Source organism: Chlorocebus sabaeus, chromosome 21 (genome assembly GCF_047675955.1).
Source record: "Chlorocebus sabaeus isolate Y175 chromosome 21, mChlSab1.0.hap1, whole genome shotgun sequence".
In the NCBI taxonomy this organism is placed as follows: domain Eukaryota; kingdom Metazoa; phylum Chordata; class Mammalia; order Primates; family Cercopithecidae; genus Chlorocebus; species Chlorocebus sabaeus.
The window spans coordinates 124,839,346-124,855,078 of record NC_132924.1 but is presented as its reverse complement, the minus strand read 5'-3'; the positions used below and the strand labels follow the sequence as shown (position 1 = coordinate 124,855,078).

General features: G+C 36.6%; 1 protein-coding gene across 12 annotated transcripts in view; it reads left to right on the top strand.

The window, feature by feature from the left end:
• The window catches only part of KMT2C (lysine methyltransferase 2C), a 290,786-nt gene that overhangs the window by 210,827 nt on the left and 64,226 nt on the right, over window positions 1-15,733 (top strand). For all 12 annotated transcript variants that reach the window (XM_073009508.1, XM_073009512.1, XM_073009515.1 and 9 more), the window contains 4 exons: window positions 1,186-1,314; window positions 3,338-3,457; window positions 4,530-4,660; window positions 14,315-14,495. In XM_073009508.1, coding sequence (XP_072865609.1) covers window positions 1,186-1,314; window positions 3,338-3,457; window positions 4,530-4,660; window positions 14,315-14,495 — 561 coding nt within the window. The remainder of the gene's footprint in view (window positions 1-1,185; window positions 1,315-3,337; window positions 3,458-4,529; window positions 4,661-14,314; window positions 14,496-15,733) is intronic.

Sequence of the window (15,733 nt, the reverse complement as noted above, 5' to 3'; positions counted from 1 at the left end):
AAATAGCATTCTCCAAAATAGCATTCTCTAAGCATTCCATTTACCGCATTCAGTGAAGTATTTGTTGAACATGTATTAGGTATCCTGCTAACAATACATCTGTTACTAAGAAAATCTGTGTACCTGTTCTCATAGAGAATACACTCCAGCAGGGACACAGATTTAAAGAACCAATTAAAATGAAGCATGACATTCGTACATAGGAACGTATACTGTTTGACATAACCTTATCTAAATATCAGGAATTCTTCAATACAGTGAAGTTTAGAATAAATCATGAAAGATAAATTAGGTAGAAGGCAGAAATTGGGGAAGATAGTGGAAGAAAGAGCTTGATACATTCAAAGAACTGAATATAGTTCACTGGTGGGAGTGAGATGAAGCTGGAAAGTTTACAAAAGGCTGTTGTAATGGGCCTTGCAATTTGAAGTTTATTTTGAGGGCATTGGGAAGACATGAAAGGATTTTAAGCAGAAAATTGATACATATTTATAGAAAGATCATTTATGCAGTAATTTAAAGAACTGATTGGAGAGAGGTAAGCTTTGAGGTGGGGAACTAGGTAACAGCATGTTGTATTAATAGTGAGTCACCTGAGGTTGGACTAAGATGGTGATAGAGAGTGATAAAATGCATTTCAGAGGTATTGAGGAGTCTTGGTTGTGGGAGGAAAGAGATTAGGAATGATTACGGTGGTCTTCCAGGCCTTTGTCTTCTCCAGGTTACATGTCCATGCCTTTTAATGATGATAGGTAACATGGGAAAAAGAAAGTTTATTTTAAATCAGTAGTTCATTTTGGATATACAGTTTTCAGTAACTAGGTAGTATTCAATTATAGCTGTGGTTGAAGCTCAGAAGAGAGTTCTGGTCTAGAGACCTGGACCTGAAGACATAATTAAAGAAGTGAATTTGTTAAGTGCAAATGGATTGCACTTAACAGAACTCTTTCTGAGTTCTGTGTTCCCCTTCTCTGATTATTATGTTTTATTTCATGGGAACACTGCACTAAGCAGCACAATTTCTGCAACCATTTGGGGCTTCTGTCTGCTTTCATACTTTCCCTACCAACAGGGATGTGCAATTAAAATGGCTCAGCAACAACCCTGCTTTGTATTCTCCATTATGTAGGGATTATGTATTTGATAGGTTTTTCCAATTTTGTGTATATATTTACTTTTTTCCAGAAGGAGAACTTATGGATTGTGATGGAAAATCAGAATCTAGTCCTGAGCGGGAAGCTGTGGATGATGAAACTAAGGGAGTAGAAGGAACAGATGGTGTCAAAAAGAGAAAAAGGAAACCATACAGACCAGGTATAGTGTCTGAGGTAGCCATTTCAATATCATCAATACTTGGTTAAGAAAAATACAGTACTGAAGACTTCAGTTAAAATTATTCAGGATTAAGAACTGTCTAAACAAAAATATGTGCATATAAATTAAAGAACTAAACTATTTGAATACAACTTTTTAGCTCAAGAGTTCTTTATTTTGAATATGTGAATACTTCACAATGAATCATTATTGAATACCTTATCCCAAATGTTAACCATTTTATTAAATGCTTTACTAGATTGGCTTTTGTTCATACTTGGACTTTGAAGGCCATTTATATAGTTCCTCTGGATGTGTACTTCTGTAACGCTTTTAATTTTCAGTATTCACTTTCTAATATCTTTTTTTGAAAAAACTGATTTCAATGTTTGTGCAGGAGTGCCAGTAAACGTGAAAGGGAACAAGAGAGTTATTATGCCTCCTAGAATTTATATTCCAGTTAAAACTATGACGGATTAAACACTCTTATTTCTTATCTGCCTCAGGAGTGGAGAGAAAAGTGGTCTTGCTTGTCGATTTTATTTGCCTTATTGGAAAAAATTATTGAAATTGTCACAGTACAGAAGTTGTAGGCTTTTATGTATTTATTTTAAAAAATTTTTTTCCCGCTTTTCACAGGTATTGAGTAGGCTTTCCTTAGGCAGTTTATTAATGTCTGTTTACCAATGAGGTTTTAAATTGGATTGGTACAATCTTTATGCTTCTGATTGCTTACATTTTATTGGTAAGAGTGATCTAAATCCCTTTTGCTATGTAAGGAAGAACTTTCTTCATTTGTATTCTGTGAGACCTTGAAAGATAACGTCTTTTAAATAGGTCACATCTATAATAAGGACCTAAGATTAGTTGCATCTAAATCATTTTATGAAAATGATTTCATTTCTTCCTAATCATGAGGCTTATAAGTGCACTTTAAATTTTAGACTTTGCAGATTTCTTCCAGGAACTTGTATTTACTGTTTTTTTTCTTTTCCTCTGCCTCACATGGAAGTCAACCCTCTAAATGAGGGGCCCATTAGGTCACGGAGTATGTTGCTCGACAGCGATATCATTTCACAAAAGCTTATAGTGTTGACTGTGTACCAGACCTCTATTCTAAGCAATTCACTTAACATTTAACATATGTATGAGAAGCTGCTTTGCCTTACCCCCATTTTTAACCAGTGAAAGAACTGAGGCATTGAGAAGTATTTAGTGAGTGAGTAGAATTACATAGTCTGACTCCAGATTCCATGCTCTTAACCTCAGGGCTCTATGTATCCCATGTATAAATACCCTCATACCTTGGAATACTGGACACCATCCCCCTGAAATCATATCAGTCAAAGAATGTTTCTGTCATCTAGCTGGTTAGTATATAAATACAGTCATCCATCACTTAAGTTCAGAGAAATACATCATTAGGCGTTTTCATCCTTGTGTGAACATCATAGAGTGCACTTCCACAAACCTAGATGGTATAGCTTACTACACACTTAGGCTGCATGGTACCCTAAATCCATTTTAAAAAATAAAGTAATTATGCGACAGTGTTATAACTACAGTAATGTCTCTATGTGGTGGGAATTTTTCAGCTCCATTATAATCTTATGGGACCACTGTCTTAGCATGCAAGCCTTTGTTGACCAACATCATCATGCAGTGCATGACCGTAATTTGATGTATGAGGTACTAATATTTGTCAAATAGATAAACCAGCATAATTTAGTGTTTGATATTTACACCAATACTGTTTAGAAGAGGAAGTGCACACAGGTCTTTTTATATTCTGTTTGATAAGTGATAACAGTGGCTTTGCCTTTTCCTTTTTCTTTTTCTTTTTTTTTTTTTTTGCTTATTTTTAACTTCTATTTTACCTAAAAATCAGATTATTGATTTAGATTAGCACAGATTTAATTTCGGAAAATGCCTTACTATTCAAGATAAAGCAGTTTTATCCTATGTACTGTGGAAATGTAGGGAGAAATTATTTATCAGTTTACCCAATTTCTTTTTTGAATAGGTATTGGTGGATTTATGGTGCGGCAAAGAAGTCGAACTGGGCAAGGGAAAACCAAAAGATCTGTGATCAGGAAAGATTCCTCAGGCTCTATTTCTGAGCAGTTACCTTGCAGAGATGATGGTATAGTACTGACTTAAAAAAAATTTTTTTTTTAATGTAACCCCTTGGTCTTGATACTTCTGTTGGAAAGAGCTTCCTAAAATGTTACAGTCAATAAGAGCCTTATTGCCTCTTATTGTTACTCAATAAAAGCCTTACTACCTTTTATTGATGAAAGGATTTGAGTTCGTATGGAGTTTGAGGTCATTGGATTTCAGCAAATTTCGGAGAGCTTTTACTTTTTTGCTTGCTTTTGTGGTTCCTTATTTACCTTAATTTTTGTTTTTCATGGATTCCTTATGTTCTGGCTAGGTTACGCTGCATTTAAAAAGATGGTTGTAAAAAATGTTTGTCTGTTTCTAGTTTTCAGAAGAGTCAGTTCACTTATGTAGTCTAATGGTAGAGTGCTCATACTGATTTTCAGAAGGATGTACCGTTTGCCCTGCCATCATGAAGCATCTGAGAATATCTTTGATTGTTTATTTGTCAAATTTAAGCTGTGTTCTTGTTTCTTTGCTAGTTTCATAGTCCCCAAATTTATTTCCATTTCTGATTTCAAGAATGAGTGTTCATTGCATATTTATTGGCATATTCATAGTCATGTTTTCACAATGTGTATATCCTACAAATAATTAATTTATAATAAATTTCTGAGCTTGGAACTGCTGTATTAAAGGACACACTTTTTCTTTAAGGTTTTTGTTGAGTATTCTCAATCCACCCTACAAAAAATTGTACCCACTGAATTTGCCTCAATAGTTTGTAAGTTGCCATTTCCTCATACTCATGAGCTTTGGGTATTTATTATTATCTTTTTACTCTTTAACAAAATGTGTTTAAATAAATAAATAAGCTTTTGCTTTGTAAAGAAATCTATTATTAAGAAAATGGGAAACATGCTAATACTAAATAGGCATGAAATGAAAATTTTTTGGCACTTAAAAGTAATAAACTTGATTTGAGATTTTTTGTTGAAAAAGCTTGTTTGTTTATATGAAACTGTGTGTACATTGGTAAGGTATAAAATTACCTTCAGTGGGTTTGTCTAGAAATTTTAAATGCCACATATTTATAAATGTGACTGTTGTTTCAGGCTGGAGTGAGCAGTTACCAGATACTTTAGTTGATGAATCTGTTTCTGTTACTGAAAGTACTGAAAAAATAAAGAAGAGATACCGAAAAAGGAAAAATAAGCTTGAAGAAACTTTCCCTGCCTATTTACAAGTAATATTTTGCTTTACATTATTTTACATGGTTTGTTAATTGAGGAAATAGAATGTATTGAGTTATAAAACATAGGTTTGTTGTTTTTGTTAATGTTTTACTTGTTTTGTTTTCATTTAGTCATCATAAATGCCACTTTTACCTTCCAGGGGTCTGTAAAAATTAAGTTTACTTTTTTGTGTGCTTTGATACTTGCCATAAATTGCTTTTTTAATCCCAGTTGTTCACTTCTAAGTATTCTATAAGATGTAACAAGGAGACTTTGGGGTAGGAAAAACTCAATCTTCAAGCCATTTATAGCTATGTATACCCCACACCCAAGTTCTGTTGAAATTTCCTTTGCCAATACAAGTTACAGTAGTTATATTCATTGATTTAAGATAGGTTTTTCAGTCAAAGTTATAGCTTTAATAATCGTTAACCACTTTTAGAGGCCTGGTGAACCAAAGATTTAAGCAGTATTCTTTTTGTTTTCCAAAATACACATCAGAAAAATATCTTTCAGTATGAAAAAATTATGTTTGATAGATGTAGACTCCAAAAAAAGTTTTTTTCTAGTTCATCTTGTAAACATTAAGTCAGAGTTTAAGGCCATGCGATACGATGGAAATAGCTCAATATTAGAAATGGTACTGAGATTAAACATCTGGCTCTGCATCTAACTAATTGTAAATTCCTAAGCATGTTATTCATCCTTCCTGGCCTCTATTTCTTCATGTGTTAAAATTGAACTGGAACAGACTATCATTGAGAGTCCATCCTAATTTCAGTGTAGAAAACTATTCATCTGATCTGTTCCCCCTAAGAAACTATGGCTTACACAGATAACCCTTCATTGCCTGAATTGTATTTATTTTTTACATTAATTTTCCAGTTAGCTATTACTAGTTTAATTGGTTTTAAAATACACTGCCTTTCAACTAACATACAACTTCCTCAATTTTCTTTTTCAGTAGCTACTAACGTTTTAATGGCAGTGTTCATGTTAGAGTTTAGCCTAGAAAGTCAGAGGGTTTAAATACCATTCCACTACCAGTTAGCTGTGTGATTTTGTTCTATTTAACATCTCTGTCTCGGTTTCCTCATTTGTGACATAATGGTGTCTCTCAGAAATGCTCAGAGGTTCAGTAAGAGTATGTATGTAAAGTGTCTAACCAGTGCCTTACCTTTTGTATATCCTTTATAGATATTTTTCCCCTCAATCTCTTATATCCTAGCTTTGTACCTTTGTTTTTTTAAAACAATCATTTAATTGGTCAGGAAAAAAATCCATTTATAGTTTGGTTTACCTTTTTTTAAATTTTTCATCTTTTTTTTTTTTATTGAACAACATTGTGCCTCTTTTTTAATTTTCTTACATTTGTTTATTTATTTATTTTTATTATACTTTAAGTTCTAGGGTACATGTGCACAATGTGCAGGTTTGTTACATATGTATACATGTGCCATGTTGGTGTGCTGCACCCATTAACTCGTCATTTACATTAGGTATATCTCCTAATGCTATCCCCCCCCCCTCCCCCTCCCCCCTCCCCACAATAGGACCTGGTGTGTGATGTTCCCCTTCCTGTGTCCAAGTGATCTCATTGTTCAATTCCCACCTATAAGTGAGAACATGCGGTATTTGGTTTTCTGTTCTTGCCACAGTTTGCTGAGAATGATGGTTTCCAGCTGCATCCATGTCCCTACAAAGGACACAAACTCATCCTTTTTTATGACTGCATAGTATTCCATGGTGTATATGTGCCACATTTTCTTGATCCAGTCTGTCACTGATGGACATTTGGGTTGATTCCAAGTCTTTGCTATTGTAAATAGTGCCGCAATAAACATACATATGCATGTGTCTTTATAGCAGCATGACTTATAATCCTTTGGGTATATACCCAGTAATGGAATGGCTGGGTCAAATGGTATTTCTAGTTCTAGATCCTTGAGGAATCGCCACACTGTTTTCCACAATGGTTGAACTAGTTTACAGTCCCACCAACAGTATAAAAGTGTTCCTATTTCTCCACATCCTCTCCAGCACCTGTTGTTTCCTGATTTTTTAATGATTGCCATTCTAACTGGTGTGAGATGGTATCTCATTGTGGTTTTGATTTGCATTTCTCTGATGGCAAGTGATGATGAGCATTTTTTCATGTGTCTGTTGGCTGTATGAATGTCTTCTTTTGAGAAGTGTCTGTTCATATCCTTTGCCCACTTTTTGATGGGGTTGTTTTTTTCTTGTAAATTTGATTGAGTTCTTTATAGGTTCTGGATATCAGCCCTTTGTCAGATGAGTAGATTGCAAAGATTTTCTCCCATTCTGTAGGTTGCCTGTTCACTCTGATGGTGGTTTCTTTTGCTGTGCAGGGGCTCTTTAGTTTAATTAGATCCCATTTGTCAATTTTGGCTTGTTGCTGTTGCTTTTGGTGTTTTAGATATGAAGTCATTGCCCATGCCTCTGTCCTGATGGTATTACCTAGGTTTTCTTCTAGGGTTTTTGTGGTTTTAGGTCTAACATTTAAGTCTCTAATCCGTCTTGAATTAGTTTTCGTATAAGGAGTAAGGAAAGGATCCAGTTTCAGCTTTTTACTTAATGGCTAGGCTATTTTCCCAGCACCATTTATTAAATAGGGAATCCTTTCCCCATTTCTTGTTTGTGTCAGGTTTGTCAAAGATCAGATGGCTGTAGATATGTGGTATTATTTCTGAGGGCTCTGTTCTGTTCCATTGGTCTATATCTCTGTTTTGGTACCAATACCGTGCTGTTTTGGTTACTGTAGCCTTGTAGTATAGTTTGAAGTCAGGTAGCGTGATACCTCCAGCTTTGTTCTTTTGGCTTAGGATTGTCTTGGCAATGTAGGGTCTTTTTTGGTTCCATATGAACTTTAGAGCAGTTTTTTCCAATTCTGTGAAGAAAGTCATTGGTAGCTTAATGTGGATGACATTGAATCTATAAATTACCTTGGACAGTATGGCCATTTTCACAATATTGATTCTTCCTATCCATGAGCATGGTATGGTCTTCCATTTGTTTGTGTCCCCTTTTAAGCAGTGGTTTGTAGTACTCCTTGAAGAGGTCCTTTACATCCCTTGTAAGTTGGATTCTTAGGTATTTTATTCTCTTTGAAGCTATTGTGAATGGGAGTTCATTCATGATTTGGCTGTCTGTCTGTTACTGGTGTATAAGAATGCTTGTGATTTTTGCACATTGATTTTGTATCCTGAGACTTTGCTGAAGTTGCTTATCAGCTTAAGGAGATTTTGGGCTGAGACAATGGGGTTTTCTGAATATACAATCATGTCATCTGCAAACAGGGACAGTTTGACTTCTTCTTTTCCTGACTGAATACCGTTTATTTCTTTCTCTTGCCTGATTGCCCTAGCCAGAACTTCCAACACTATGTTGAATAGGAGTGGTGAGAGAGGGCATCCCTGTCTTTTGCCAGTTTTCAGAGGGAATGCTTCTAGTTTTTGGCCATTCAGTATGATACTGGCTGTGGGTTTGTCATAAATAGCTCTTATTATTTTGAGATAACTTCCATCACTACCAAATTTATTGAGAGTTTTTAGCATGAAGGGCTGTTGAATTTTGTCAAAGGCCTTTTCTGCATCTATTGAGATAATCATGTGGTTTTTGTCTTTGGTTCTGTTTATGTGCTGGATTACGTTTATTAATTTGCGAATGTTGAACCAGCCTTGCATCCCAGGGACGAAGCCCACTTGATCATGGTGGATAAGCTTTTTGATGTGCTGCTGGATTCGGTTTGCCAGTATATTGTTGAGGATTTTTGCATCGATGTTCATCAGGGATTTTGGTCTAAAGTTCTCTTTTTTTGTTGTATCTCTGTCAGGCTTTGGTATCAGGATGATGTTGGCCTCATGAAATGAGTTAGGGAGGATTCCCTCTTTTTCTATTGATTGGAATAGTTTCAGAAGGACTGGTGCCAACTCCTCCTTGTACCTCTGGTAGAATTCAGCTCTGAATCCGTCTGGCCCTGGACTTTTTTTGGTTGATAGGCTATTAATTATTGCCTCAATTTCAGAGCCTGCTATTGGTCTATTCAGGGATTCATTTTCTTCCTGGTTTAGTCTTGGGAGAGTGTAAGTGTCCAGGAAATTATCCATTTCTTCTAGGTTTTCTAGTTTATTTGCATAGAGGTGTTTATAGTAATCTCTGATGGTAGTTTGTATTTCTGTGGGGTCAGTGGTGGTATCCCCTTTATCATTTTTTATTGCATCTATTTGATTCGTCTCTCTTTTCTTCTTTATTAGTCTTGCTAGTGGTCTATCAATTTTGTTGATCTTTTCAAAAAACCAGCTCCTGGATTCATTGATTTTTTTGGAGGGTTTTTTGTGTCTCTATCTCCTTGAGTTCTGCTCTGATCTTAGTTATTTCTTGCCTTCTGCTAGCTTTTCAATGTGTTTGCTCTTGCTTCTCTAGTTCTTTTAATTGTGATGTTAGGGTGTCAATTTTAGATCTTTCCTGCTTTCTCTTGTGGGCATTTAGTGCTATAAATTTCCCTCTACACACTGCTTTAAATGTGTCCCAGAGATTCTGGTATGTTGTATCTTTGTTCTCATTGGTTTCAAAGAACGTCTTTATTTCTACCTTCATTTTGTTACGTACCCAGTAGTCATTCAGGAGCAGGTTGTTCAGTGTCCATGTAGTTGAGCAGTTTTGATTGAATTTCTTAGTCCTGAGTTCTAGTTTGATTGCCCTGTGGTCTGAGAGACAGTTTGTTACAATTTCTGTTCTTTTACATTTGCTGAGGAGTGCTTTACTTCCAATTATGTGGTCAATTTTGGAATAAGTGCAATGTGCTGAGAAAAATGTATACTCTGTTGATTTGGGGTGGAGAGTTCTGTAGATGTCTATTAGGTCCGCTTGTTGCAGAGTTGAGTTCAATTCCTGGATATCCTTGTTGACACTCTGTCTCGTTGATCTGTCTAATGTTGACAGTGGGGTGTTAAAGTCTCCCATTATTATTGTATGGGTGTCTAAGTCTCTTTGTATGTCTCTAAGGACTTACTTTATGAATCCGAGATCCCCTGTATTGGGTGCATATATATTTAGGATAGTTAGCTCTTCCTGATGAATTGATCCCTTTACCATTATGTAATGGTCTTCTTTGTCTCTTTTGATCTTTTATCTGTTTTATCAGAGACTAGGATTGCAACCCCTGCTTTTTTTTGTTTTCCATTTGCTTGGTAGATCGTCTTCCATCCCTTTATTTTGAGCCTATGTGTGTCTCTGCATGTGAGATGGGTCTCCTGAATACAGCAAACTGATGGGTCTTGACTCTTTATCCAATTTGCCAGTCTGTGTCTTTTAATTGGACCATTTAGTCCATTTACATTTAAAGTTAATATTGTTATCTGTGAACTTGATCCTGTCATTATGATATTAGCTGGTTATTTTGCTCGTTAGTTGATGCAGTTTCTTCCTAGCATCAATGGACTTTACATTTTGACGTGTTTTTGCAATGGCTGGTACCTGTTGTTCCTTTCCATGTTTAGTGCTTCCTTCAGGATCTCTTGTAGGGCAGGCCTGGTGGTGACAAAATCTCTAAGCATTTGCTTGTGTGTAAAGGATTTTATTTCTCCTTCACTTATGAAACTTAGTTTGGCTGGATATGAAATTCTGGGTTGAAAATTCTTTTCTTTAAGAATGTTGAATATTGGCCCCCACTTCTTCTGGCTTGTAGAGTTTCTGCCGAGAGCTCTGCTGTTAGTCTGATGGGCTTCCCTTTGTGGGTAACCCGACCTTTCTCCCTGGCTGCCCTTAACATTTTTTCCTTCATTTCAGCTTTGGTGAATCTGACAATTATGTGTCTTGGAGTTGCTCTTCTCGAGGAGTATCTTTGTGGCATTCTCTGTATTTCCTGAATGTGAATGTTGGCCTGCCTTACTAGGTTGGGGAAGTTCTCCTGGATGATATCCTGCAGAGTGTTTTCCAACTTGGTTCCATTTTCCCTGTCACTTTCAGGCACACCAATCAGATGTAGATTTGGTCTTTTCACATAATCCCATATTTCTTGGAGGCTTTGTTCATTTCTTCTTACTCTTTTTTCTCTACACTTCTCCTCGCTTCATTTCATTCATTTGATCTTCAATCACTGATAAACTCTTTGTTCCAGTTGATCGCGTCGGTTACTGAAGCTTGTGCATTTGTCACGTAGTTCTCATGTTATGGTTTTCATCTCTATCAGTTCTTTTAAGGACTTCTCTACATTAGTTATTCTAGTTAGCCATTCATCAAGTCTTTTTTCAAAGTTTTTAGTTTCTTTGCACTGGTTACATAGTTCCTCGTTTAGCTCTGAGAAGTTTGATCGACTGAAGCCTTCTTCTCTCAACTCGTCAAAGTCATTCTCTGTCCAGCTTTGTTCTGTTGCTGGCGATGAGCTGTGTTCCTTTAGAGGGGGAGATGCGCTCTGATTCTTTGAATTTCCAGCTTTTCTGCACTGCTTTTTCCCCATCTTTGTGGTTTTATCTGCCTTTGGTCTTTGATGATGGTGACGTACTGATGGGGTTTTGGTGTGGGTGTCCTTTCTGTTTGTTAGTTTTCCTTCTAACAGTCAGGACCCTCAGCTGTAGATCTGTTGGAGTTTGCTTGAAGTCGACTCCAGACCCTGTTTTCCTGGGTATCGGCAGCAGAGGCTGCAGAAGATAGAATATTGCTGAACAGCGAGTGTTGCTGTCTGATTCTTGCTCTGGAAGCTTAATCTTAGGGGTGTACCCAGCTGTGTAGGGTGTGAGGTGTCGGTCTGCACCTAGTCGGGGATGTCTCCCAATGAGGCTACTCAGGGGTCAGGGATCCACTTGAGCAGGCATTCTGTCCATTCTCAGATATCAGCCTCCGTGCTGGGAGATCCACTGCTCTCTTCAAAGCTGTCAGACAGGGACATTTATCTCTGCTGAGCTTTCTGCTGCTTTTTGTTTAGACTCCACCCTGTCCCCAAAGGTGGAGTCTACAGAGGCAGACAGGCCTCCTTGAGCTATGGTGGGCTCCACCCAATTCAAGCTTACAGGGGGCTTTGTTTACCTACTTAAGCCTCAGCAATGGCGGGCGCCCCTTCCCCAGCTTCACTGCCACCTTGCAGTTAGATCTCAGACTGCTCTACTAGCAATGAGGGAGGCTCCATGGGTGTGGGACCCTCTGGGCCAGGTGTGGGATATAATCTGGTGTGCCATTTGCTAAGACCCTTGGTAAAGCGCAGTATTAGGGTAGGAGTTACCCGATTTTCCAGTTGTTGTTTGTCTCAGTTTCCTTTGGCTTGGAAAAGGAATTCCCTTCCTCCTTGCGCTTCCCAAGTGAGGCAATGCCTCACCCTGCTTCAGCTCTTGGTGGTCGGGCTGCACCCTTGGACCAGCACCAACTGTTCAACACGCTCCAGTGAGATGAACCTGGTACCTCAGTTGAAAATGCAGAAATCACTTGTCTTCTGTGTCGCTCATGCTGGGATCTGGAGGCTGGAGCTGTTTCTATTTGGCCATCTTGGGCGCGTCCCCCAATTTTTTTTTCATGTTTGTTGTTGTTTTCTCCTGGGATTCCCTTTACCTTCCTTCTTAATAGTCCTTTCTAGGAATATTGTGATGGCAACCTGCCTTTCCTCCTATTGATCCTTGTGTAAAGTATAATATAAATTTAAGAAACTTTCTTTAGGTGTTTATGCAAGTATGAAAGCTGGCCATTTAATACTTTGGCAAAGAGTCTTTAAAATTATTAGGTCTAATTTCCCAATTATTGCTGTGATCTTAGTCTTCTGGGCTGTCTTGATTCCCCTGTTGCACATCAGTAACTTTCAGCGTGTGTGTGTGTGTGTGTGTTTATGTGTGATATGAGGGAAGTCTTTTTAATGGTACTGTTTTCTTGGACATTTAGAGACCATGTGCATGGAGCCACCTCTTTATGTTATCTACAGGGAATGGAAAACCCACTAAATTAATAAGGGTGATACAGTTTTTGATAAACACTAGTAAAGTCATGAGTCATTAGACAAAATTCTTGCTGATCATGATCTAAGATTTCTCAAATTTATACTGAAGGCATTAAATGATTTTCTAAACTTCTAAAATGCTTTCTGCTGTTCAACCTTTTTTCTAATGATAAAAGCATTGCTTATTGTAAGAAATGAATCCTCTTCTACCTGCTGCTCTAGTTTTGTGGATTTTTAGGTTTTTCAAAGTGAAACAACTTTTTCATTTAAAATGTGAAAATTTCAAATCAGATATATCATTACCTCTACCAGACTTCACATACTCCCAATCTCTTTTCTCATAAGGTAGTATTGTTAATAATTTGGCATTTATCCTTCAGAAACTTTTTTATAATTTATTTTTTCAAACTTATAATAGTCTTGATTTGAATTTTGTAATTTTTTATTTTTGTTTGAGACAAGTCTCACTCTGTCACTCAGGCTGGAATGCAGTCGTGTGATCTCACCTCACTGCAACCTCTGCCTTCTGGGTTCAAGTGATTCTCGTGCCTCAGCCTTCCAGGTAGCTGTGATTACAGCATGTTGGCACATACCTGGCTAATTTTTGTGTTTTGTGTAGAGCCAGAGTTTTGCCATATTGCCCAGGCTGGTCTCTAACTCCTGGGCCTAAGTGATCCACCCACCTCAGCCTCCCAAAATGCTGGGATTATAGGCGTGAGCTACTGCACCCGACCTGTATTTTATAATTTACTGTATATATAATTCAACTTGCTTTCTTTTAGGAATGTATTTTAGGGCTTTTCTTTGATAACATAGAGCTATATACTGTTTAAAAATTACTGTATTTTGTAATATGAGTGTCTATAAGTTGGACAGTTATTTGCCTATTGATAGACATTAAGGCCATTTTTACTTCTTGACATTACAAAATATGCTACAGTGAACTTTTTTGTGCATGTTTGGCAAGAGTGTGTTAAATGTTGATAACTATTGCAAAATTGTCCTCTATGAAGGATCCTTTTTCCAGATAGACCCCATCATAGGAAATAGACTAAAGCAGAACTCCTGGGTTGAAGCAGGCTAAAGGGGTGGACCTGTGCTTCCCTTTTGTCTTTGGTATTGATTTTTGAGAAATTTTGGAGAGATCTTGGCATTGCAAGGAACCCAGCTTAAAAATATTTTGAAATGGAAAAATGTTAATATGTGTAAAGAAATAGAAAACCACAAGCCTTTAGTAGCTGTAAATATTGCACACATAGTACGGCTAAACTGACTGTAAAACCCTCTTTCAGACTGATAGTGTAAGTAGTCTTATAGTATAAGTGTGATATATGTATCAAGAGATTACAGATCTACCTGAAGTAAATATTAAAGCTGTAGATCAAAGTCTTATGCTGTCCTCTGCAAGTAATCTCTAAAAATTAATAATATTCATGAAGCTGTTCTGCAGTTTCTAGAAATCTTTGGCATAATTTTGTGGTTTTATTTCCATAATTTTTTCTGTAGCAAAACTACCAAAAATATCTTATTTTTAAAATAAGGAGTATAAAGTAATTGACAGCATATTTCTATGGTGTTTTTATACTTCTGTATTCAGTTTCTGTATTGTTAAATGTATACCTTTTCTGTTATTTCTGCTTCCTTGTCAAAAACCATGACAGAATAATCTATTGTCCTTTTAGAATTTTCTAACTAACCATTTCTGTATGTGCTTATCTTCATCTAGGAAGCTTTCTTTGGAAAAGATCTTCTAGATACAAGTAGACAAAGCAAGATAAGTTTAGATAATCTATCAGAAGATGCAGCTCAGCTTTCATATAAAACAAACATGAACGCAGGTTTCTTGGATCCTTCGTTGGATCCACTACTTAGTTCATCCTCGGCTCCAACAAAATCTGGAACTCATGGTATGTAGAATCATTCACGGATACTTTATTTATATCATATGGCATACGTCTTCCTTTCAGTTAAATCTTTTTGAAATGTTTTTGTTTGGCTTCATATGCCTTTTAAAAATCAACTGTATTGAAGTATAACTTACATTTAGTAAATGGAACTATTTTAAGTGTACAGGTGTATAAGATGTAGCAAATTAATTTACCTGTGTAGCTAGTACCAACATCAAGAGTTGTGAAAGAAAACGTTTGGTTTACACTTTGCTGAGGGCAATGTGAGGGGTTATAATTTGGCCAACAGTGACTTTTTTAACTAAAAATCTAAGATAGATTTTTGTTAATCATACAGCTGAAATTCAAAACAGAGAAACCAAAATGGATGTGGGGGTAGTTAGGAACTTGCTGGCATACTGTTTTAGTACAGTGAAGTCTGTTGACCTGGGTCATGGTTTCTTACTACTGACAGATTGAGACAATAATTCTTTGTTGTGGGAGGGAGGCTTTCTGGTGTATTGAAGGATGTTTAACAGCATCTTTGGCCTCATGATGATCAAAAGTATCTCCAGATATTGCCAAATATCTTTTGGTGGGCAAAATCGCCCCCTGGTTGAGAATCATTATCCTAAATGCAGTGCCTATAGGAACTATTAACAATCAGAAAGGTATGAGAACTTGATACATTTACAGAGTTACAGCAATGTCAGCAAGGCTCTAGGAGTTTAACTCATTGGGTAGGTAAGTGTTGTGATCAGTGTTTCTCTCACTTCTTGGATTTTTATGGTACTGTCAATTGTAAATCATTGTTCTTCTGGTAAGCTTCCTTTTTTACCATTGATTGCATTTGTTACTCAGTTAATTTTATAAACTCATTTTGAAAAACAATTTTAAAGCAATCTCCCACTGAAAAATGACTTTTGTTGTTAAGTAGTTAATGCTTCATTAACTTGGCATTATCCTGAATTGAAATACTGACATTTTTGATTTTGACTTTTTGAAATAATTGGAAGCAATCTTACCCTCTGTTGGACACAGGTGCTTGTCCAGTCTGCCTCACTGTTTGTAGTGAGGTCATGCTGCTTGTTTGTTCAGTTTTAGATATTTTTTAACTCCTACTTTAATTCTGTCATTTTAAGTATTGACCTGCTCTTGTCTTTGTCAATACGTTGTTAAAATAATGTATAATGAAAGACCTGTGGGTCCTTCAAAGGATATTTTACGATTAAAGTATATCTTGTAACTATCATAACTAG